This window comes from Trichomycterus rosablanca, chromosome 13, assembly GCF_030014385.1.
Source record: "Trichomycterus rosablanca isolate fTriRos1 chromosome 13, fTriRos1.hap1, whole genome shotgun sequence".
Taxonomy (NCBI): domain Eukaryota; kingdom Metazoa; phylum Chordata; class Actinopteri; order Siluriformes; family Trichomycteridae; genus Trichomycterus; species Trichomycterus rosablanca.
In genome coordinates this window covers 26,347,354-26,373,967 of record NC_086000.1, presented here as the reverse complement: position 1 = coordinate 26,373,967, position 26,614 = coordinate 26,347,354, and the positions used below count along the sequence as shown (strand labels likewise).

Here is a 26,614-nt window from a genome sequence, read left to right as displayed (position 1 = left end):
GCTAAATCCACAGCTTAGTCAGTAAAAAAGTGAACATACAAATACACATACCAGAACGTATAATAAAACTCATTATAAAGTGATGTCCTTGTTGACTGCAAATGTGGTCATCTTGATACATCTCTTCTTGCTTTTTTAGTTAGTAGTAGTAAATAATGCAGAGACTATCGTTCTTACATCTTGACCGCCTTCACTGATGATAGGCCATCTTCTTGGCAACCCGACTGCTTCAGAACAAACAGAGCAAATAAAGTATCACTGCTTTATTCAAAGTAAAATATTAATACCATTCTTTCTTCTGAATATATAAAGAAAACAAATATTATTTTACTTGTCCATGCATAAGTTTGATCTTATTAAGCAGTTTTTAAGTCAAAGTGTCTTAGCACGGTTCTTATGCTGGATGCCTTACTGACACAACCGTCCTAATTTTATCCGGGCTTGGGACCAGCACTAACAGCACACTGACAAGTGCACCTCCACATGGCTAGGCTGTTCGCTCCCCTCTTGATGAGATTGAAACCCCAGATCTATTTTACTACTCACCAAGCACCCACCATTGCAGAAAGTATAATCTCTTTAATATCCTTCACAAACCATTTAGCTTTAAAAGATACGTACTGCTGCTGCCTCTGCTTCAGCCTGCTGGTTTGCCTTCTGTCGCCTCAGGTCTGCTTTTATAAAAACTGTAGACATAAGCAAAATGTGCCATCAGATACACACCATAGTTCAACACTGCAAGTAAAATTCATCAACACAATGCTTTGCCTGTTTATTATGTGTGTTATTTATCTGTAATACAACAGTATGTGCTACACTGCTGGTTCCCAACTATTTTCCTTGGAGTCCGCCCCTGCAAGCATCAAAGAAAAGCTGAGATCCCCCAGTCCACACAATCACTGACCAAAGGTATGAAGTGATTCATTGCAAATCTTTATTAGCAAAAAATATCGTTAATTATAGCTTTTTTATTTTCTTTTGGATTCTTTTTATAGCTTTTTACTCTTCACTTTGGCTCCTTTTCATTTACAGTGTATCACAAAAGTGAGTACACCCCTCACATTTCTGCAGATATTTAAGTATATCTTTTCATGGGACAACACTGACAAAATGACACTTTGACACAATGAAAAGTAGTCTGTGTGCAGCTTATATAACAGTGTAAATTTATTCTTCCCTCAAAATAACTCAATATACAGCCATTAATGTCTAAACCACAAGCAACAAAAGTGAGTACACCCCTTAGTGAAAGTTCCTGAAGTGTCAATATTTTGTGTGGCCACCATTATTTCCCAGAACTGCCTTAACTCTCCTGGGCATGGAGTTTACCAGAGCTTCACAGGTTGCCACTGGAATGCTTTTCCACTCCTCCATGACGACATCACGGAGCTGGCGGATATTCGAGACTTTGCGCTCCTCCACCTTCCGCTTGACGATGCCCCAAAGATGTTCTATTGGGTTTAGGTCTGGAGACATGCTTGGCCAATCCATCACCTTTACCCTCAGCCTCTTCAATAAAGCAGTGGTCGTCTTAGAGGTGTGTTTGGGGTCGTTATCATGCTGGAACACTGCCCTGCGACCCAGTTTCCGGAGGGAGGGGATCATGCTCTGCTTCAGTATTTCACAGTACATATTGGAGTTCATGTGTCCCTCAATGAAATGTAACTCCCCAACACCTGCTGCACTCATGCAGCCCCAGACCATGGCATTCCCACCACCATGCTTGACTGTAGGCATGACACACTTATCTTTGTACTCCTCACCTGATTGCCGCCACACATGCTTGAGACCATCTGAACCAAACAAATTAATCTTGGTCTCATCAGACCATAGGACATGGTTCCAGTAATCCATGTCCTTTGTTGACATGTCTTCAGCAAACTGTTTGCGGGCTTTCTTGTGTAGAGACTTCAGAAGAGGCTTCCTTCTGGGGTGACAGCCATGCAGACCAATTTGATGTAGTGTGCGGCGTATGGTCTGAGCACTGACAGGCTGACCCCCCACGTTTTCAATCTCTGCAGCAATGCTGACAGCACTCCTGCGCCTATCTTTCAAAGACAGCAGTTGGATGTGACGCTGAGCACGTGCACTCAGCTTCTTTGGACGACCAACGCGAGGTCTGTTCTGAGTGGACCCTGCTCTTTTAAAACGCTGGATGATCTTGGCCACTGTGCTGCAGCTCAGTTTCAGGGTGTTGGCAATCTTCTTGTAGCCTTGGCCATCTTCATGTAGCGCAACAATTCATCTTTTAAGATCCTCAGAGAGTTCTTTGCCATGAGGTGCCATGTTGGAACTTTCAGTGACCAGTATGAGAGAGTGTGAGAGCTGTACTACTAAATTGAACACGCCTGCTCCCTATGCACACCTGAGACCTAGTAACACTAACAAATCACATGACATTTTGGAGGGAAAATGACAAGCAGTGCTCAATTTGGACATTTAGGGGTGTAGTCTCTTAGGGGTGTACTCACTTTTGTTGCCGGTAGTTTAGACATTAATGGCTGTATACTGAGTTTTTTTGAGAGAAGAATAAATGTACACTGTTATATAAGCTGCACACAGACTACTTTTCATTGTGTCAAAGTGTCATTTTGTCAGTGTTGTCCCATGAAAAGATATACTTAAATATCTGCAGAAATGTGAGGGGTGTACTCACTTTTGTGATACACTGTAGCTGTTTGCTGGTGTTGTCTCTTTTTGCTTGGCTTCATACTGTCATTAGCTAGCTTCTCGCTACAAATAATAAAGTTGAAATAACTCTCGAGGTATAGCTGTACATTCTTTTTTGATACTAATGAACACACTTTTATGTTTATCAGACATTTCATTTAAAAAATAGGGATTCATTAAATGCAAAAATGAGGATGACAAAAAAAAACAGGGCCATCTAGTCAGCTGGCTAATTTGATGAAACTAAAAGTGCGGGTCACAGAGGCGTGCCTACACATTTTGATGGAAAATATTGTGTTAAATAATGTAATATATGGATTTTTAAGTTATTTTACATGATTTTATTTAACATGTGTAAATTGTATTTCAACAAAATCAGAGCACCTCAGAGCAAAGCCTTGCAAACCCCCTGTGATGTTAGGGGCGCTGACCCTGTGAACCATTGTGCTACACAGAAATACCTAAAACACCAAAAGCGTAGTCAAGTCTTTTCCATTTTACCGTTTTAGCCACTAGAGGGCAATATTGCCCATAACGCATATATACTAGCGGAGAGGGTAATGCACAGCAACTTGCATCTATGGACCTTATGTTGTATCCTTATGTTAAAGCCCCACCACTGCCAGGTGGCTCCTGCTGGGCCCTTAAGCAGGACCCTTAACCCTCAGTTGCCTAGACTGTATACTGCCACAATTGTAAGTCAGTTTGGATAAAAGTGTCTGCTAAATGCCATAAATGTAAATTCCTATGCGGATTTTCCTATGTTCTCCCAAAATCCGCATGGGCTGCTTTTAGTGTGTGTGTGTAGATGCATCCATACCAAATGTGACCTTGTGCAAGTTAAAGCAGTTAGTGAAAATGAAAAAAATCCATACATGAATCCTAAAAACATAGCCAATGTTGGCAGCAAGAAACCGCTGAGATGACAAACACTAGTTTTCACTGTAGTATTGTGCAACATTTAAACTCGGATGACACATTTTTAAGACCTACCATTACCCACTATCTGCTGTCCTATATTACACAAACACTGTGACCCAGTAACACAAATTTTATAAACCTGAGTCAATGTTGTGTAATTAGTCATAAACACAATCTTGTGGATTGCTGTCTATGATGGTTTATTTTTAGTTACTCATACCTGTAATGATGCTTCCTAAAACAAGAAAGACACAGAGAAAGATGTTTCCAGCAAGTGTGCTGTAGGAGTCAATGATCCTCCCTTGACAGATGGTGAATATGATTCCAAACACCTAAAGAAGAGAAAATTCATGTTAAATTCAGTTTAGTTTCGTTTTCCAATACATTGAGCTGTACACTGTAATAATCAGTATTTTAGTAATATCTTACATGCACCTGTCATTCATTCATTCATTGTCTGTTTTACCATTGCTTTATTCAATTTAGGGTCACGTTGGGTCCACTGGGCAAAAGACAGGAAACACCCAGGACAGATTGCCAGTCCATCACAGGGCAATCACACATACATACCAAGGGGATTTAGTAGCTCCAATGAACCAGACAACGTGTCTTTGGACACTGGGAGGAAACCCACGCAGGCACAGAAAAAACCTTTAAACTCTTCACAGAAAGGACCCAGACCGCTCCACCTGGGAATCAAAGCCAGGACCTTCTTGCTGTGAAGCGACAGTGCTACCCACTAAGCCACAATGCCACCCTTCACTTGGCATTAAAAAGTAAAATTATTTTTATTTTCACAATTCGCCCCATGCTTATCTATGACTTCTTACCATCTTACAAACTCTTCATTTGTATAATAGCATAATAATGTAATCATTTTTGCAACTCTTTTTTTTTGTTTACTCTTACTAAGAAGCCATATATTATAGTGTGGTTTATTCCCAGTCTACCTGTGCTGAGCAGTTGAGCAGGCCTGACGATGTGCCTTCTGACTCTGGGTATGTCAACTCCACTGCAAACTCAAAGCCCAGTGGTAGGTAGCCAGTCATAAAGAATCTGTGACAGAAAGGCAAAAAATACATCTGAGTCAATGGAAACACTGGAGTCAAGTCCATCACAAGGCATCTCACACTCACATATTCATGCCCAAAACTCACACATAAGAAAAATTCAGAAAAGCCAATTGACCAACTGGTTTATTTTGGAGGTAGAAGGAAATTGAAGTACCTAGAGAAGAAACAGACAGTAACTAGTGGTTAGAATTAACTCCAGTGTCACCAGGATACTGGAGCTTGGTCACTGAGCCATGTGACCAAGCCATGTATCTAGGCAAAGGCTTTTTTTATCATTCACTAACAGCGTCATCCAGGTCAGGGTCGCAGTGACAGTGGTGCCCTTGAAATACACCCTTCAATCTCAAACTCACATCTAGGGGCATCTAGGGGCATCCACCATCTGCATGTTTTTGGGAAGTAGGATGAAACAATTTAGAGTAGCCAGTCCAGAAGTAGGATGAAACAGGAGAATGTGGGGAAAAACACACAGAGCACACAAACATTATCACAGACAATGACCAGATCCATGGATCAGACCTAGGTCAGCATGACCCATGCCAACTGGTAATTTATATGACCTTATTACCTTAAAACACACACACCAGTATGCTGCAACAGAGACAGTGAGTGACACAATTTTTAAAACTGAGGTTCACTATAACCAATACATCAACAACTTGATTGGTTATGATTAAGGATACTAACATCTAAATATTAGGATATAAAATAAAACTATAGCTTCACTACTATGCCACACTAATCTCCACACTGTATCCCAGATCCCAGACAGTTACTCCTTCATGTCCCAAAAACAAATTTGGCTTACTATTATTTTCTGTATTTTGTGGTTTGGAACTCAAACATGGTCTGTGCATGTACCCAAACAAACTCATTATCCCACAGCAAACACCAGAGTCAAGAAGAATGTGTTTTCAGTCACAAAAAGTACAGTTGCAGTAATGGTAGCATGAGGTCTGGGAGAAAGCCATGGACTGTATACAGTATGTTAATGGCTTAAATACACTTATCACATTCCAACAGAGAAGCAACGTCAAAAGTAATGTGTTGCAGTAACTGCATTAGCTCTTACCCTAGTGTTGCTGATGTAATGAAAACTATCCATAGATGACCCAGGTTAAGAGTAAAGGAGTAGACAACCATTCCCACTAAAGACAGGAGATATACAGCAAGTGTGGTCTGCCTGGAAGGAAACATAAATGATGTCTTTCAATTGTGTAAAACAGTTTAATGTTACTGTAATTCATTAATGCATAAGATAACGATAACTGTCTTGTATTTTTAACAGAATCATGATCATCAGGATTATTATAATCATTTTCCCATCTGTATAGTAATTCTTTATTTTATTCCCTCTACTAATCTAGTCTAATAAAGAATTACATGATAAAAACAAGATTGCTTTCATTGTCCTGGCTTGATTTAATTAAGCAAACAGTGTATTATGAAGCAGCACTGTGTTGTACAACCATGCATAAGAAAATGTTCCACTTCATTGCCACTACTGCAAATGGCCTTGGGCACTTTTAAATCTCAAAAGAAAAGAAACTCAACCCTGATTATACATTTCTGAATGACATGTGCTCATCGAAATGGAAGGTTGTATAAACCAGTAGGCCAGAGTAGCTTTTACTTGGAGGAATAAGGGCAAGCTATGTGTGTAGACAAAGTGTCATAGAGAAAATATAATATCTAATATATGTGCTATTATTTACTAGGTAGTGAAATTATTTTAAACTGAGGACACCAATAATCGACATGTTTTATGAAAAAGCTAACCTCTCTAGAAGGTATGGGTCTTAGAGATGGCTTTTTGGCTTTTAATTTTTACAGAGCAAAAGTCACATATAAGCATTTAATTTGTATTTGTCAAAGAGATTAAATATTCCAAAAAAAAAGAAGCAAAATGCTGAGTTTTAAGAGTGATGCCATCTTTTAAACTTAAATCTAAATCTAAGACAACCATATCCAATATTTTTTTTAATGCATTTTGTCCCTTTTTCTCCCGATTTTAAGGCGTCCAATTTTTACCCAATTGCGTTATGCGTCACACACACCCTCCGACACAGGTGCAGTAGCCGACTGCATCTTTTCACCTGCACAAGGCGAGTTCATATGCCGATCAGCTTTGTGTACGGAGAGCCACACCCTGATCAGCATTATTCCTCGAATCTGTGCAGGTTATAATTGCATTAGTTATGAGGTCCCTACCCGGCTTTATCCTACCCTATAAACAACAGCCAAATGTTGTTTATTCAGCCGCCCAGTCGGATGGCAGAGCTGAGATTCGATACGATGTATTTGAAATCCCAGTTCTGGTGTGCTAGCGTGTTTTACTGCTGCGCCACCTAAACGGCTCCAATATTTATTTCTTTATTTATCTCCTTTGTAATAGACAAAGAATTTGTTAGACAGTCACAGTCCTTTAGCTGTGTTCTAATGATAAATTTTTTTTTTTATACTTATATATATATATATATATATATATATTAGGGCTGTCAAACGATTAAAATTTTTAATCGCGATTAATCTCAGAATTTCATATAGTTAATCGCGATTAATCGCATTTAAAAAAATCTGTGTAAATGTTATAGAAAACAAAGATTTTTAAGTGAAATGTTACAATTAAAATGGTGAACACATTTTATGCTAAATGTACTGATGTTAAAAACTGCTGGGACAAGAGAAAACTGTAAGGGAGTTTTATTCACTCACATATTAGGCAGTAAATGTCAGATTGTAGGTTAGAATTTCTCCATCAGCAAACATTGTAGATCAGCGGTGCTTTAGGTGGGATAAGGCATAGTTATTGTATCAGACTTGTCTGTGGTTGTATCGTGACGATGGTTTGATGGCCGTTTCTACACGAAGTGAGTGTGTTTTGACCCTTTGGGGCTTCCATAGTTCATGAACTAACGTGCTCGACTCAGCTTTCCGGTATTCGGTACAGAAGAAGAAGTTAATTAAGTGTAATAAAGTGTTCTGCTCCCGACAACTTGTGAATATAGCGTGTATTTATTTCTTTATTATGCAAGTGCATCACTACCACGATCGGTTACATTATGTTAACAAACCGCAAATGAAAAACGGTGGCAAGTCCGACATTAAAATGTTTGTTCTACCAGTCAAGTCTCAACATGAACTAGAATTTGCGTTAATGGCACTAATTTTTTTAATCGCGTTAAATTGAGGTCGCGTTAATGCGTTATTATCGCGTTAACTTCGACAGCCCTAATATATATATATATATATATATATATACACAGTGGGGGGAATAAGTATTTGATCCCCTGCTGATTTTGTAAGTTACCCCCTTACAAAGACTTGAACAGTCTATAATTTTTATGGAAGGTTTATTTTAACAGTGAGAGACAGAATATCAACAAAAAATCCAGAAAAAAAACATTAAATAAAAGTTAAAAATTAATTTGTATTTAATTAAGGGAAATAAGTATTAGATCCATGGCTGGATTACTGACCGGGCCAGTGGGGCCAACTCAAGATTTTGAACACTTACAAAGGGTGCCGTGACTGAACAAAGGTTGAGAAACAGGGGGGGGGCCCAGACTATCCTTAATCCGTCCTTGATTAGATCCCCTACCAACCAGCAAGAATTCTGACCCCCACAGACTGGTTATGTGCCCATGAGGCACACAAATTAGTCCTGTCCCTGTATAAAAGACTCCTGTCACAGAATCAGTTTCTTCCATTCAAATCTCTCGACCACCATGGGCAAGACCAAAGAGCTATCAAAGGACGTCAGGGACAAGATTGTAGACCTGCACAAGGCTGGAATGGGCTACAAGACCATTAGCAAGAAGCTTGGTGAGAAAGAGACCACTGTTGGCACGATAATTCGGAAATGGAAGAAATACAAGATCACAGTCAATCACCCTCACTCTGGAGCTCCATGCAAGATCTCACCTGGTGGGGTAAGAATGATTCTGAGAAAGGTGAGGTCAGCCCAGAATTACACGGGAGGAGCTTGTCAATGATCTCAAGGGAGCTGGGAGCACAGTCACCAAGAAAACCATTAGTAACACACTTCGCCGTAATGGATTGAGATCCTGCAGTGCCCGCAAAGTCCCTTTGCTCAAGAAGGCTCATGTACAGGCCCGTCTGAAGTTTGCCAATGAACACCTGAATGATTCAGAGAAAGCTTGGGAGAATGTGATATGGTCAGATGAGACCAAAATTGAGCTCTTTGGCATCAACTCCACTCGCCGTGTTTGGAGGCAGAGAAATGCCCAGTGGGGATGGTGTTCTTGGGGTCATATCCAGCATTTCTCTGCTCCCAGCTCCCTTGAGATCATTGACAAGCTCCTCCCGTGTAATTCTGGACTGACCTCACCTTTCTCAGAATCATTCTTACCCCACCAGGTGAGATCTTGCATGGAGCTCCAGAGTGAGGGTGATTGACTATGATCTTGTATTTCTTCCATTTTCGAATGATCGCGCCAACAGTGGTCTCTTTCTCACCAAGCTTCTTGCTGATGGTCTTGTAGCCCATTCCAGCCTTGTGCAGGTCTACAATCTTGTCCCTGACGTCCTTTGATAGCTCTTTGGTCTTGCCCATGGTGGTCGAGAGATTTGAACGGAAGAAACTGATTCTGTGACAGGAGTCTTTTATACAGGGACAGGACTAATTTGTGTGCCTCATGGTCTGTGGGGGTCAGAATTCTTGCTGGTTGGTAGGGGATCAAATACTTATTTCCCTTAATTAAATACAAATTAATTTATAACTTTTATTTAATGTTTTTTTTCCTGGATTTTTTGTTGATATTCTGTCTCTCTCTGTTAAAATAAACCTTCCATAAAAATTATAGACTGTTCAAGTCTTTGTAAGGGGGTAAACTTACAAAATCAGCAGGGGATCAAATACTTATTTCCCCCACTATATATTAAGAATTGCAAAATTCTGATTCCTAACTCACTAGTTTCTTTCTGGGACCAGTAAATGCTTGGGTAGAAGCATGTCTAGATCCCACATTTCACTGATTTTTACAATTTAAGAAGAAGTCTGGTTTTGTGGTGGTTCTTGAATTAAACAATTCAATTAAACACATTACAATATGTGCTGTCAAACTAGGCCTATTTAATGAGCATGGAGAGGTCACAGGCTACAGTCATGTTCATTACCAAGATATTGAGAGGCAATGGCACAAAGATAAATGACAATTTAAAACTATTACACCTTTAACAGAATAATCTACAGTATATTGATGTATGTGTTCTTTTACCCAATATATTTTGTCTTGTTTTTATAGAGCCCACAATAAACTTATGAAAGTGAACAAGTGAACTTTTTTGGAAAGTATGTGTAATGGAATCTTAAGCATCCAGTAGTTATTGTTCAACCAAATCCTCTTAGACCTTAAAGGATTAAAAGAGCAGTGGGTTCAGGCACAAAAAAGCCTAAATTAAGTTTTACATTTTAAATTAAGTACAGAGCTGCCACATGAGGGGTGAATGTAATAAGATGTAAGGTTGTCTTTTCTATAAAAAAAAAAAGTCATACATACTTGTAGGTCTTTGTTTTGTCCAACCAGATGCCACAGATGAGGGAGCCGACCATACCAGAAATCACAATAGTCAGACCAATTCTTCCAGCATTCACTTCCTCTCCCTGTCATTGAACATTTGTTTTAGTATTTTCATACTGTGATCCAGATTCTTGAACAGAAAGATTTGACTGTTTAAAGCCATGAAAAGTCACATTTCAGTAGCAAAGAAAAAAACTGTAATTACCTAAAAGTTCCCATTTTAGTCCCTGTTGCTGCTAGAATGGTATAGTCTTGATTGTGCGCTATGCTTTTTACACCACACATACTACCAAGCATTTAAGCCACAAGATTCCACTTTAGCCTTATCAGAGTGGAATAGAGTAGTGAGTAGTGGTATGCTTTTCCAGAAGGGTTTTTTCCAACAGTAAATTTTAAATAAAGCAAAAAACATGCTAATTGTAATCCAATGGTAATTGGATACGACTAGGTTGGGAGGAAAATTGGGAAAAATGCAAAAAAATAAAAAATAAATAAAGACCCTTTTGGTGTGCACCTTGCACGTGGTTGAACTGTGAACCACTTTCAGTCACAGCTGCTCACTTCTGTAACCCAATGAAAGTGATTAATGGTGTCACAGTAACTATTCTAGTGACTGCTCTTCTAGTTTATTGACTTGTCTTTAGAGACACTACCATACTTAAAAAATATCATGAAGAAATGGACCATTTAAACATGTTTGTTTAAATATAAAGAAAGGATCTAAATACTTTTTCAAGGCACTGGATATTCACTGTGTTTTTTGATTAGCAATGACATTTTATCAGAGTAATGACTTGGTGTATGCACATATTAATAACATCATAATGCTGTATTGTAAAATAGATCATAAACTAAATTAATCATATCTGGACAGTCCGTATCATGCATATGAAATATAAATTTGTGATGTGCCCTTCTGGAACTAAGCAAAGACATTACAATTCCTACATCTGACAGCTCAACTAAAAAATCAAACTGGGAGAGAACTGGAGTGGTAGATAAGATTATTTTAGACTTACAGGATAGTAGTCAATGATCATTCGATTCAGAAGAGTGGAAACAGCATAGAAACACCCAACATTTAATCCTAAAATAAAAATAAGATAAGATAATCCTCTATTAGTCCCACAGTGGGGAAATTCACAATACAGGAAATACAGGATATAAGTGACTGTAAATTCATTATATGAATGTTTAATTAATCCATCTTGATATTTTCAGTAGTGGCAGACCTACCATAGGTAATAATAAGCATGACGAATGGTTTGTTGCGGAGAAGCCTCTGAATGGATGACATGTAAGAATACTCTTCAGGTGGCAGGTTTTGCATTGTCACTTGAGCCTGCGAGGGAGGAACATCAGGCTTCTCCTGGAACACTTGGATGTAAAAACATGAACATATAATAACCATCAAGGTCTTGGGATTTGATTTAATTCAGTATTTGTGATTTTTGTTAAAAACAGATAGATAAATAAATAAATAAATGGTTAGGAAACAACTAAGAGAGTGAATTAGTAAATAGAAAAATCTATTATCTATAAAAAGTGCTAATTCGTGACTCTATATGATCCCTGTCTTTTCTTCTGTTTGTGTCTCACCAAAACAGCTTGTGGATCTGAGAATATTGTATGTGGTATTATTTTCCTGTACAAGCTCAGCCAAAGCCACTCCAAAACATTTACATGCTTGATATAAATCTAGAAAAATTATACCATTTTCACGATTTACTTTTACAGCACAACAGGAAAAAGTCATTATAATTTATAACTGAGCAATGAGGCATTTAGAACAACTTACCATTATAAATTATACAACATGGCAATCAAATACAAATAAAGATAGTGAATATATATTTCATCAAAGTGTTATATGTGTTACAAATTGAGCATAATGCTGAATAGTAACTGATCAGATTTTACATAACGTACACTATATAACCAGAATTCTTTGGAGCACGAACTTGTACAATTTCAAACCCACGTGCCCCTTTGTGGCTATAATAGCTTATATTATTTCGGGAAGCTTTTTCACAAATTGTTGTGAATTTGTGCACATTCAATCACAAGAGGGGTGTTCACATATTTTTAGCCTATATAAAGTATTTTTTGGTGTACTTTTTAAAACCCATTGCCACTGCCTTTATCACTATGACAACTAAAAAGATGTCAGCAGTAGATCAGTACTGGGTATTGAGCAACATTCTGGGCTTTGGTATCATTATTGTATTCATCATAAAATATGGGCTCATGGAATCCTTGGGTACAAATGTTAAATGATAATACATCAATAAAAGTGTGAACATTTTTAAGTGTATAGTATGACAGCTACAAAGTCTTTAATCCCTAACCCTTTAAACCCTTTGGTACAGCACAGCTGAGAAAGAATGACCCTGCCAAGCCAGAACAGTAATAATAGCATCTGTTAATGATTCTTTTACAGTAAATATACATCTGTTATATATGTTATACTATGTATGTCAAAGTGTTATTTCATTTTGAATTATTATTTTTAATATATGTAACTCTATCTATCTATCTATCTATCTATCTATCTATCTATCTATCTATCTATCTATCTATCTATCTATCTATCTATCTATCTACAGTGCCTTGCAAAAGTATTCAGCCCCCTTGAACTTTTCAACCTTTTGCCACATTTCAGGCTTCAAACATAACGATATGAAATTGTAATTTTTTGTGAAGAATCAACAACAAGTGGGACACAATCGTGAAGTGGAACGAAATGTATTGGATATTTTAAACTTTTTTTAGAAATAAAAAACTGAAAAGTGGGGCGTGCAATATTATTCAGCCCCCTTGCGTTAATACTTTGTAGCGCCACCTTTTGCTGCGATTACAGCTGCAAGTCGCTTGGGGTATGTCTCTATCAGTTTTGCACATCGAGAGACAGAAATTTTTGCCCATTCTTCCTTGCAAAACAGCTCGAGCTCAGTGAGGTTGGATGGAGAGCGTTTGTGAACAGCAGTTTTCAGCTCTTTCCACAGATTCTCGATGGGATTCAGGTCTGGACTTTGACTTGGCCATTCTAACACCTGGATACGTTTATTTGTGAACCATTCCATTGTAGATTTTGCTTTATGTTTTGGATCATTGTCTTGTTGGAAGATAAATCTCCGTCCCAGTCTCAGGTCTTTTGCAGACTGCAACAGGTTTTCTTCCAGAATGGTCCTGTATTTGGCTCCATCCATCTTCCCATCAATTTTAACCATCTTCCCTGTCCCTGCTGAAGAAAAGCAGGCCCAAACCATGATGCTGCCACCACCATGTTTGACAGTGGGGATGGTGTGTTCAGGGTGATGAGCTGTGTTGCTTTTACGCCAAACATAACGTTTTGCATTGTGGCCAAAAAGTTCGATTTTGGTTTCATCTGACCAGAGCACCTTCTTCCACATGTTTGGTGTGTCTCCCAGGTGACTTATTTATAGATATCTTTGAGAAATGGCTTTCTTCTTGCCACTCTTCCATAAAGGCCAGATTTGTGCAGTGTACGACTGATTGTGTCCTATGGACAGAGTCTCCCACCTCAGCTGTAGATCTCTGCAGTTCATTCAGAGTGATCATGGGCCTCTTGGCTGCATCCCTGATCAGTCTTCTCCTTGTTTGAGCTGAAAGTTTAGAGGGACGGCCGGGTCTTGGTAGATTTGCAGTGGTCTGATACTCCTTCCATTTCAATATGATCGCTTGCACAGTGCTCCTTGAGATGTTTAAAGCTTGGGAAATCTTTTTGTATCCAAATCCGGCTTTAAACTTCTCCACAACAGTATCTCGGACCTGCCTGGTGTGTTCCTTGGTCTTCATGATGCTCTCTGCGCTTTAAACAGAACTCTGAGACTGTCACAGAGCAGGTGCATTTATACGGAGACTTGATTACACACAGGTGGATTCTATTTATCACCATCAGTCATTTAGGTCAACATTGGATCATTCAGAGATCCTCACTGAACTTCTGGAGTGAGTTTGCTGCACTGAAAGTAAAGGGGCTGAATAATATTGCACGCCCCACTTTTTAGTTTTTTATTTCTAAAAAAAGTTTAAAATATCCAATAAATTTCATTCCACTTCACGATTGTGTCCCACTTGTTGTTGATTCTTCACAAAAAATTACAATTTCATATCGTTATGTTTGAAGCCTGAAATGTGGCAAAAGGTTGAAAAGTTCAAGGGGGCTGAATACTTTTGCAAGGCACTCTATCTATCTATCTATCTATCTATCTATCTATCTATCTATCTATCTATCTACAGTGTATCACAAAAGTGAGTACACCCCTCACATTTCTGCAGATATTTAAGTATATCTTTTCATGGGACAACACTGACAAAATGACACTTTGACACAATGAAAAGTAGTCTGTGTGCAGCTTATATAACAGTGTAAATTTATTCTTCCCTCAAAATAACTCAATATACAGCCATTAATGTCTAAACCACCGGCAACAAAAGTGAGTACACCCCTAAGAGACTACACCCCTAAATGTCCAAATTGAGCACTGCTTGTCATTTTCCCTCCAAAATGTCATGTGATTTGTTAGTGTTACTAGGTCTCAGGTGTGCATAGGGAGCAGGTGTGTTCAATTTAGTAGTACAGCTCTCACACTCTCTCATACTGGTCATGAAAGTTCCAACATGGCACCTCATGGCAAAGAACTCTCTGAGGATCCTAAAAGACGAATTGTTGCGCTACATGAAGATGGCCAAGGCTACAAGAAGATTGCCAACACCCTGAAACTGGGCTGCAGCACAGTGGCCAAGATTATCCAGCGTTTTAAAAGAGCAGGGTCCACTCAGAACAGACCTCGAGTTGGTCGTCCAAAGAAGCTGAGTGCACGTGCTCAGCGTCACATCCAACTGCTGTCTTTGAAAGATAGGCGCAGGAGTGCTGTCAGCATTGCTGCAGAGATTGAAAAGGTGGGGGGTCAGCCTGTCAGTGCTCAGACCATACGCCGCACACTACATCAAATTGGTCTGCATGGCTGTCACCCCAGAAGGAAGCCTCTTCTGAAGTCTCTACACAAGAAAGCCCGCAAACAGTTTGCTGAAGACATGTCAACAAAGGACATGGATTACTGGAACCATGTCCTATGGTCTGATGAGACCAAGATTAATTTGTTTGGTTCAGATGGTCTCAAGCATGTGTGGCGGCAATCAGGTGAGGAGTACAAAGATAAGTGTGTCATGCCTACAGTCAAGCATGGTGGTGGGAATGCCATGGTCTGGGGCTGCATGAGTGCAGCAGGTGTTGGGGAGTTACATTTCATTGAGGGACACATGAACTCCAATATGTACTGTGAAATACTGAAGCAGAGCATGATCCCCTCCCTCCGGAAACTGGGTCGCAGGGCAGTGTTCCAGCATGATAATGACCCCAAACACACCTCTAAGACGACCACTGCTTTATTGAAGAGGCTGAGGGTAAAGGTGATGGACTGGCCAAGCATGTCTCCAGACCTAAACCCAATAGAACATCTTTGGGGCATCCTCAAGCGGAAGGTGGAGGAGCGCAAAGTCTCGAATATCCGCCAGCTCCGTGATGTCGTCATGGAGGAGTGGAAAAGCATTCCAGTGGCAACCTGTGAAGCTCTGGTAAACTCCATGCCCAGGAGAGTTAAGGCAGTTCTGGGAAATAATGGTGGCCACACAAAATATTGACACTTCAGGAACTTTCACTAAGGGGTGTACTCACTTTTGTTGCCGGTGGTTTAGACATTAATGGCTGTATATTGAGTTATTTTGAGAGAAGAATAAATTTACACTGTTATATAAGCTGCACACAGACTACTTTTCATTGTGTCAAAGTGTCATTTTGTCAGTGTTGTCCCATGAAAAGATATACTTAAATATCTGCAAAAATGTGAGAGGTGTACTCACTTTTGTGATACACTGTATCTATCTATCTATCTATCTATCTATCTATCTATCTATCTATCTATCTATCTATCTATCTATCTATCTATCTATCTATCTATCTATCTATCTATCTATCTATCTATCTATCTATCTATCTATCTATCTATCTATCTATCTATCTATCTATCTATCTATCTATATACCTAACAAATGCTATTCTATTCCTCCACAGCCCGTGTTGCTTTGACCAAACAGTAGGTGTCACCTGGCTGGCAAAGCCGAAGGGCTGGCATTTTCAAACTTGGAGTCATTTCTAAGCAACTTTAACATTCATGATAACAAATAACTGTCCATTGGAGCAAAGTACATGAAACCAAGGTCACTGTCACATTAGAAATTTCTGTGGATGATCAAATGTAATCCAAAAACCACCCAAAAACAGAACTGCCATTAATTCAAAGCTGCTGGAACGTGGGTGAAACTGTTGACCATTGCTTATTTTAAAATAAAAAAATAACAATTTTAAATTATAGCTCCATGTATGTTAATAATGACATAATAATTATGATCTTATACATGTTTAAAGGTTGTTTGACATCTGTAGGAAAGCATTTATAGGAAAGCAGTTTAGAGTGTAGATAATACCTGATAGTCTTACCAATGACAACCAGAATAAAGATGAAGCTTGCCACACCGGCTGTGATATAAAACATAGTCCTGATATGATAAGCCAGTTCATCCTTGTCATCCACATTGGGCACAAGAATTGGTGGCACCAAAAATCCAATGGCAATGCCAAGCTGTGGAAAAAAAGGAAATAAATTGTGACTTATTACAATAAACAAAACTCAGAACATTTAACTCACTTTACACAAGAATCAGTATAACATAAGAAATGAAATTGCACTTTAACAGTTTTGTGTTAACTTTACATTGATCCAGTGACATTGATACAGTCATCCACTGTATCAGTGGACTGGCAGAAGCCAAGCTTCTCAGCTTACTTCCACTTACTTTCTGCCACCACTCTTGATTAGATTCTATGCACTTTGTAAAGCAACATTGGGTTTGTGTAAGGTGCTGTCTAAGTGTAACTTAGTAGTAGTAGTAGTAGTAATAGAGGTAGTAGTAGATTTCATATCCTTATGTTGTGCAGAACATACACCTTTAGCAAGATTCAGTATTTCTGATAATGGTCATGATTTCAGGAGAACCTCTCAATAAAACATTCCAACAAAGGTTAAATTTGTTTGTCATTAAGAAACCAAAAATAGGTCAACATGCACTCTCTCCACACTCCTTTTTCCTCAAGAAACCCAAAATAAAACAAAACAGTACCAGACCAAAAAGTACAACAAAAACATCTGGTTTCCCAGGAGCGAAATGAAAGTACACTGGGACTAAGTAGGAACATACACCATTAAAACCAATGACAGGTGAAGTAAATAACATTATTTATCTATTTATTGTTACAATGGCACCTGTATATTAGGTAGCCAATTAACAGTGACATTAACAAGACATTGCTTTAAAAAGTTTGGTGAGGCAAAAACCCCATACCCGGCATGAAGCACTGACCTCAACTAACCTTTCATCCTCTTCCCCACCAGCTGTTAAAACTTTTTTCCTTTTTTCCAACCCAAAAATGTGATAACTGATTAAAGAAGGCTCTTTTCTTTTCCATCATTACTGTGTCTTTGTGCACAACAAAGACATGGTTGGATGAATTTGATATGTAGGAACACTAGTGGCCTTAACAGAACCCTGTCCTGGTTCCTCTCAAGGATTCAAGGATTTTTCCTTGCCACTGTCGCCCTCAGCTTGCTCAGCAGGGGTAAAGTTGATGTGAGACAATGTTCATAGTAAGAAGCGTTAAATAAATTAGTCTGACTTAACTTGACTGATACACATAACTTGTGTATAATCTACCTCACCATTATTTACTCAGTACCATGTACTAACCAACACTTGTCTCTAGTCTTGTCTTCCTTTATTTATTTTAAGCATTCTTGTATTATTGTAATGTTGTCTACCTGCACTGTACTGTACTGTACTGCACTTTTTGTTCTGTGTTGCACCTTGGACCTGGAGGAACGTTGTTTCATTTCTATATTTACATTTACATTTTCAGCATTTAGCAGACGCTTTTATCCAAAGCGACTTACACAATGAGCTGAACACAATGAGCAATTGAGGGTTAAGGGCCTTGCTCAGGGGCCCAACAGTGGCAACTTGGTGGTGGTGGGGCTTGAACCGGCAACCTTTTGTTTACTAGTCCAGTACCTTAACCACTGAGCTATCACTGGCCTATATGTACTTGTATATAGCTGAAATGACAATAAACCTCTCTTGACTCTTGACTCCTCAACTCCATCAAGCACCACTGGGATGAAATAGGACGTTGATTGCGAGCCAAGCCTTTTCCTCTACCATCAGTTCCTGACCTCAAATGCTCTTTTAAGTAAAGATGGGAACAGACGCCAGCAGACATACTGCACATTCTTTAGAAAGCCTTCATGGTAAGGCAGTGGCGGTTCCAGTGCCCCTGTGACAACCAGCTTGGCCCCACCTACGGCCCCCCTAGGAATACAGTATATGAAACTCAAATTGAATATGAAAAACAAAAGGACTATATAAATAATATTTAAATGGTGATTTTTTTTTGGTTGATCTGTTTACATCAAACTCAAGAAAATGTAGACTGAAAAATAAAATGTTGAATTCTATCTAATATCAACTGTTTCCTCTGAATGCCCACAATGCACATTTGGGCAGAAAGTAATTGGCCCCTCTAACGTAGCCTCTAACGTAGCCTCTGGCCCCAGCCAGCCGGTCTAGAACAGTGGTTCTCAAACTTTTTAGACCAAGTACCACCCATTATCAAACCAAAACTTCCAAGTACCACCTATGTTTCTCATCACAGAACCACATATGGCACACATTAATTAGGTGTGTGTGTACATATATTAGTGATGGTAATTATGGCTTCTTGAAGGCAGCCGGATCTTTTGGCTTGGTTCCTTTTAAAGAGCCGTTCAAAGAAATCTTCGTTCTTTGGGAGGCGCTACTGGGTAAACTATAAGACAGCCCCGATATTAATATCAAATGTTGCAACCTTGCCTTAAATGTAGGCCTAATTCAAACAACACTTAAACGAGAAAAAAAGATTTATTTCAAAAGGAAAAAAAACTACAGGGAAGAGACAGACTGTGGTTGCATTGCATTAAGTTTCAGAACAATCCTCTTTTGTGCAGAGATGTGCCTGTGTTTATTTCTGCTTTAAAACATAAGCGCCATGAAAGAACCAGATTTAACACATGCAATTAAACAAGTTTATAGTTTATTTCTTAATTATTTGTCATTATACTACTAGCTCTAGCTCTCTCTCTCTCTCTCTCTCTCTGTGTGTGTGTGTGTGTGTGTTTATGTGTGTGGTGTTAGTGTATGTGAATGTAAGTGTACAGTGTATCACAAAAGTGAGTACACCCCTCACATTTCTGCAGATATTTAAGTAGATCTTTTCATGGGACAACACTGACAAAATGACACTTTCACACAATGAAAAGTAGTCTGTGTGCAGCTTATATAACAGTGTAAATTTATTCTTCCCTCAAAATAACTCAATATACAGCCATTAATGTCTAAACCACCGGCAACAAAAGTGAGTACACCCCTTAGTGAAAGTTCCTGAAGTGTCAATATTTTGTGTGGCCACCATTATTTTCCAGAACTGCCTTAACTCTCCTGGGCATGGAGTTTACCAGAGCTTCACAGGTTGCCACTGGAATGCTTTTCCACTCCTCCATGACGACATCACGGAGCTGGCGGATATTCGAGACTTTGCGCTCCTCCACCTTCCGCTTGAGGATGCCCCAAAGATGTTCTATTGGGTTTAGGTCTGGAGACATGCTTGGCCAGTCCATCACCTTTACCCTCAGCCTCTTCAATAAAGCAGTGGTCGTCTTAGAGGTGTGTTTGGGGTCATTATCATGCTGGAACACTGCCCTGCGACCCAGTTTCCGGAGGGAGGGGATCATGCTCTGCTTCAGTATTTCACAGTACATATTGGAGTTCATGTGTCCCTCAATGAAATGTAACTCCCCAACACCTGCTGCACTCATGCAGCCCCAGACCATGGCATTCCCACCACCATGCTTGACTGTAGGCATGACACACTTTTCTTTGTACTCCTCACCTGATTGCCGCCACACATGCTTGAGACCATCTGAACCAAACAAATTAATCTTGGTCTCATCAGACCATAGGACATGGTTCCGGTAATCCATGTCCTTTGTTGACATGTCTTCAGCAAACTGTTTGCGGGCTTTCTTGTGTAGACACTTCAGAAAAGGCTTCCTTCTGGGGTGACAGCCATGCAGACCAATTTGATGTAGTGTGCGGCGTATGGTCTGAGCACTGACAGGCTGACCCCCCACCTTTTCAATCTCTGCAGCAATGCTGACCGCACTCCTGCGCCTATCTTTCAAAGACACCAGTTGGATGTGACGCTGAGCACGTGCACTCAGCTTCTTTGGACGACCAACGCGAGGTCTGTTCTGAGTGGACCCTGCTCTTTTAAAACGCTGGATGATCTTGGCCACTGTGCTGCAGCTCAGTTTCAGGGTGTTGGCAATCTTCTTGTAGCCTTGGCCATCTTCATGTAGCGCAACAATTCGTCTTTTAAGATCCTCAGAGAGTTCTTTGCCATGAGGTGCCATGTTGGAACTTTCAGTGACCAGTATGAGAGAGTGTGAGAGCTGTACTACTAAATTGAACACACCTGCTCCCTATGCACACCTGAGACCTAGTAACACTAACAAATCACATGACATTTTGGAGGGAAAATGACAAGCAGTGCTCAATTTGGACATTTAGGGGTGTAGTCTCTTAGGGGTGTACTCACTTTTGTTGCCGGTGGTTTAGACATTAATGGCTGTATATTGAGTTATTTTGAGGGAAGAATAAATTTACACTGTTATATAAGCTGCACACAGACTACTTTTCATTGTGTGAAAGTGTCATTTTGTCAGTGTTGTCCCATGAAAAGATATACTTAAATATCTGCAGAAATGTGAGGGGTGTACTCACTTTTGTGATACACTGTATGTGTGTGTGTCTCCGCGACACTAAAACTGTTTTCGGATTTGAATATCGACAATAAACAGCTCTCATTACAACTTATGATTAATTCCCTCTACTGATGTGAAGCTGAATGGGTGGATTACAGTCTATACGAACTGCGCAGAAATAAAAGACTCCTAAAAGGTTCCTTTCGTTCATTTCAAAGATCCGTTCAATAGAATCGGATAGTTCATGAACGACTCATCACTAGTACTGGTGCTGGTCATAAAATTAGAATATCATGGAAAAAGTTGATTTATTTCAGTAATTCCATTCAAAAAGTGAAACTTGTATATTATATTCATTCATTACACACAGACTGATATATTTCAAATGTTTATTTCTTTTAATGTTGATGATTATAACTGACAACTAATGCAAACCCCAAATTCAGTATCTCAGAAAATTTTAATATTGTGACAAGGTACAATATTGAAGACACCTGGTGCCACACTCTAATCAGCTAATTAACTCAAAACACTTGCAAAAGCCTTTAAATGGTCTCTCAGTCTAGTTCTGTAGGCTACACAATCATGGGGAAGACTGCTGACTTGACAGTTGTCCAAAAGACGACCATTGACACCTTGCACAAGGAGGGCAAGACACAAAAGGTCACTGCTAAAGAGGCTGGCTGTTCACAGAGCTCTGTGTCCAAGCACATTAATAGAGAGGCGAAGGGAAGGAAAAGATGTGGTAGAAAAAAGTGTACAAGCAATAGGGATAACCGCACCCTGGAGAGGATTGTGAAACAAAACCCATTCAAAAATGTGGGGGAGATTCACAAAGGGTGGACTGCAGCTGGAGTCAGTGCTTCAAGAACCACCATGCACAGACGTATGCAAGACATGGGTTTCAGCTGTCGCATTCCTTGTGTCAAGCCACTCTTGAACAAGAGACAGCGTCAGAAGCGTCTCGCCTGGGCTAAAGACAAAAAGGACTGCTGAGTGGCCCAAAGTTATGTTCTCTGATGAAAGTAATTTTTGCATTACCTTTGGAAATCAAGGTCCCAGAGTCTGGAGGAAGAGAGGAGAGGCACAGAATCCACGTTGCTTGAGGTCCAGTGTAAAGTTTCCACAGTCAGTGATGGTTTGGAGTGCCATGTCATCTGCTGGTGTTGGTCCACTGTGTTTTCTGAGGTCCAAGGTCAACGCAGCCGTCTACCAGGAAGTTTTAGAGCACTTCATGCTTCCTGCTGCTGACCAACTTTATGGAGATGCAGATTTCATTTTCCAACAGGATTTGGCACCTGCACACAGTGCCAAAGCTACCAGTACCTGGTTTAAGGACCATGGTATCCCTGTTCTTAATTGGCCAGCAAACTCGCCTGACCTTAACCCCATAGAAAATCTATGGGGTATCGTGAAGAGGAAGATGCGATACGCCAGACCCAACAATTCAGAAGAGCTGAAGGCCACTATCAGAGCAACCTGGGCTCTCATAACACCTGAGCAGTGCCACAGACTGATGGACTCCATGCAGTAATCCAGGCAAAAGGAGCCCCAACTAAGTATTGAGTGCTGTACATGCTCATACTTTTCATGTTCATACTTTTCAGTTGGCCAACATTTCTAAAAATCCTTTTTTTGTATTGATCTTAAGTAATATTCTAATTTTCTGAGATACTGAATTTGGGGTTTTCATTAGTTGTCAGTTATAATCATCAACATTAAAAGAAATAAACATTTGAAATGTATCAGTCTGTGTCAGGGCCGGCGCTAGGGGGGGGGGGCTGAGGGGGGCTATTTTTAAAATGATCTCTGAACCAATCACAAAAATGCATTTTGTTTTACAGTGTGAAGATATTTCCTTGCTTATTCCTGATTGGCTCTTTGAGTCATATAAAAATCGGCAGACTGCCCCAAACAGTTCAGTTCGGCAGTATATGTTCTGTTAGTGTGAGCGAGAGGCAGGTATACTGGTAAACACTTTTTTTTTACAGAATTAGTATTCTTTTGTTTTCTTTATATTTTAATTTCCCAATAATATAAATATTCTCACTCATTCCTATTTCCACGTTTGAATATTCTCAGTCTGTGTGTAGGTACATTTGTCAGCTTTGACTTAAATTTGTATTAAAGCCTTTCAAGAAATAGAGTTGTTCTATTAGTAATGGCAATTTAATTAAGGGGGCGTATTAAAATGAAATACAATTAGATAATCTTTTTTCTCCATTTACATAATCAACATGTATTTTTTAATCATTGGGTTTTAAGTTTAAGTTCGAAAACATGCATTTTTATTTCTTTACCTCATACATCACTTTAAGCCAGTATCAATAGCTTGGCTGTCATCATTCATGCACAAATCAAGCCTTGAATATATTTCTGGCTTCAAAAACATGACTCAACATGCCCCCTCATTAGGTTTTACTGCCCCCCCAAGCAAAGCAGTCCAGAACCGGGGCTGATCTGTGTGTAATGAACTCCTTCGTAGTCATGGTGATGGTGAACGCTGGCGCATTTGGCTGCCGCTACCGTTGCCGTATTTTGTTTTATTTTATTTTATTTTTATCGTAATTTTCTTTCATTTTCATCTTTTCGCACACTCCTGTGGTCACTAGCCATTTGTGCATTTTTGGGTCGTGAGAGATAATGCTGGTGCGTTTGGATGCCGCTTCTCCCCCGGTGAAACTGTTTGAACGGAAACATTGCACGAAACATTTGACTGGATTTTATGCACTGGATTTGGGATCTTTTTTACTGTGCTTGTGCTGCTGATGCTTCTATGATGTGGAGCGGTGTATCCGGAGCAGTGAGAGTTAGCGGATTAACTGTTTTCTGTGTCCGCTGCTCTGTGTAACATCTGCTGTTGTGTCTAACTGTCAGTGTGGATGGTTTTGAATTGCTCCTTTGGCTGCTGGGATTGGATGGCTGGAGTCTCTGCAACTTTTCTGGTCTAGACAACGTCTCATCATGACGATGGAGTGCTCTTACAGTGAACTCTATGCTCTGGGACATTCACGGTATAAACCTCCAACATCTTTACTGCTCCACCGCGACCCTGGTATTTTGCAAAGGCCTAAATATTCCCACCGAGCCTCAGGTCGGACTTCTGTTTACCAACAGCATGCTAACAGCAACATTCCCTCACTCTGGTCACTGCAACGCAGTGAGGTTGCCAAGGTGATGCTAGGCTCCTCCCACCAGAAGTACAGAAATCTCATCTGCAGCAGCGTTCAAACCCCCTCAAAACATCTTTTCCAGCTGACTCAGAACTGTGCCACATGTTTGGTGTTTCCTATGTTTGTAAATGTGTATTTTATTTATTTCTTGCTTAGTAAATGTGTATTTTATTTATTTATTGCTTAGTAAATGTGTATTTTATTTATTTATTGCTTAGTAAATGTGTATTTTATTTATTTATTGCCTAGTAAATGTGTATTTTATTTATTTCTTGCTTAGTAAATGTGTATTTTATTTATTTATTGCTAAATGTGTATTTTATTATTATTATTATTTTATTTTTTTGCTTAGTAAATGTGTATTTTATTTATTTTGCTTAGATTTTCTATATTCTTATTGTACAGTGTCCTTGGGTGTCATGAAAGGCGCTTTTCAAATAAAATAAATTATTAAATTAATATAATATACAAGTTTCACTTTTTGAAAGGAATTACTGAAATAAATCAACTTTTTCATGATATTCTAATTTTATGACCAGCACCAGTATATATGCAGTTACCACTGACCGTTACAGTGAGTTTAGCGCCTGTTTAGCGGAGCAGCCTTGTGATGTCAGGAACGAGATCAATGAGATTCAAACACAGATCTGGCTCAGATAAAAGCGAGAGAGCTACTGATCACTTTACTGATCACTTTCGGAAATTTTGAGATGGAAACCGCGAACGTGAAGTATAGACGTAATGAAGTACGGTGGCTGCGTAGCCCCGAATATTTTTAAAAACACATTCGTTTTAATACAATTAAACTGATTTTATTCAAACAGAATTATAAGAACTTTGAAACAGATTTTATTAGTAATTTACACATTTTCTTTCATTTTTATATTCATAATTATTAAATTATTTATTTTTTCGGTGCATGTAGTTATCCGAGATTTCCGAGATTATCTGGCGTACCACAGTTTGAGAACCACTGGTCTAGAACCACCACTGTGGTAAGGGGAGGATGTAATGGCTACAAAGAAGGTTTAAGTGGGACGTGCCACAAGCTCATGGACAGGTGTCCAGATACTTTTGGTCGTATATAAATTTACTTTAGTTAAAGATGAGTGAAATTTACCAATCCCACTGGCAATTAAGGCGTACTGGAAAAAAACCTCTAGAGTCCCCATGATATGATAAACCTCTTTTAGAGTCTAAAACTCTCTGTAAAACTGTTTGTCAACTAGCATTGTACATTATTAACTACATTCTCTGTTGTTTTACCCCGAGGGCATTCTGATGGAAACCTGTTTACCCGCCGAGGTTAAGGATTAAAGTCGAGACTGCCGGGACAACGATGCTGCTCCTGTCAGATGTGACTGGTCTGGAGTAATTGCAACGACAAGAGATCACTACAGACTTTATTGAAGACTAGAGCGGATAACAACTCTATTATTATTTAATTGTTTATTTATCTATTTATTACCAGTTATGACTTTTAGATCATTTAATTCTGTGTTTGTATGATTTGTGTAAATCGTGTATTTATTTAAAGTATCCTCCAGGCCACCCAAGAAGGATGGGCCCTGCTGAGTCTGGTTCCTCTCAAGGTTTCTTCCTGTAATTTTCAGGGAGTTTTTCCTTGCCACAGTCGCCCTCGGCTTGCTCAACAGGGGTTTTTGTATCTGTTGGTCCTGGATTTTGTAAAGTTGCTTTGAGACAATGTCTATTGTAAAAAGCGCTATATAAATAAAGTTGACTTGACTTGACTTGACTGGACTCACCTGGTTGCCGAAGACACCGATGGCGCATGCGGTGGACACCTCTTCTGGACCGAACCACACAGCGGCGATGCGGGAGGGCATTCCGAGGATGAACACCTGCGATATGGAACATGTCACTTGTCCTAGAGCACTCACCCAGAAGAGGTTCGGATCTGCACTTGCTACTTTAATCCACGCTCCTGCGCAATTAACGGCGGCCGCTATGAGCGCAATTACGCGCAGACCCTTTCTGTCCAGCAGCCAGGTTACCGGCAACACCAGCGGAATGTAGGTGAGCATGTAAACCATGGACATCCAGTCCACAGTGAACGCGCTCACACTGTAGAAGTGCATGAAGATGTTGCTGATGATCGCGTACTGAATCCACTGATACGCATTGCACAGCGAGTACGAGCTGAAGAGCAAAACTATTAACCATCTTCTCTTAAACAGCCGGGTCAGACTCGGAGTCTCCACTGCACTCTGTGCGCACTGATCCGAGCTCCCGGTTCGATCCTCAGCCTGCTCGCGTTCTCTAACATTAAACTGGCACAT

General features: G+C 39.6%; 1 protein-coding gene across 1 annotated transcript; it reads right to left on the bottom strand.

Moving 5' to 3' along the window:
- Positions 1–124: 124 nt before the first annotated feature.
- On the bottom strand, positions 125–26,614 carry flvcr2a (FLVCR choline and putative heme transporter 2a). Its single transcript, XM_063006735.1, has 10 exons — positions 26,081–26,614; positions 16,731–16,872; positions 11,444–11,584; positions 11,227–11,294; positions 10,187–10,290; positions 5,737–5,847; positions 4,542–4,647; positions 3,812–3,923; positions 622–686; positions 125–227 (listed from the first exon to the last, which is right to left on the bottom strand). The coding sequence occupies exons 1-10, from the start codon at positions 26,612–26,614 to the stop codon at positions 174–176; spliced, it is 1,437 nt and encodes a 478-aa protein (XP_062862805.1). The 3' UTR covers positions 125–173.

Excerpts from the sequence above, each read along its gene's own strand:
- flvcr2a (XM_063006735.1), bottom strand. The coding sequence starts at position 26,614 with ATGTGCCAGTTTAATGTTAGAGAACGCGAGCAGGCTGAGGATCGAACC. Across the intron at positions 3,924-4,541 it reads TGCTCAACTGCTCAGCACAG|GTGTTTGGAATCATATTCAC; the intron begins GTAGACTGGGAA and ends TCTCTTCTTTAG. Across the intron at positions 228-621 it reads CTGAAGCAGAGGCAGCAGCA|CAGTCGGGTTGCCAAGAAGA; the intron begins GTACGTATCTTT and ends TTTGTTCTGAAG.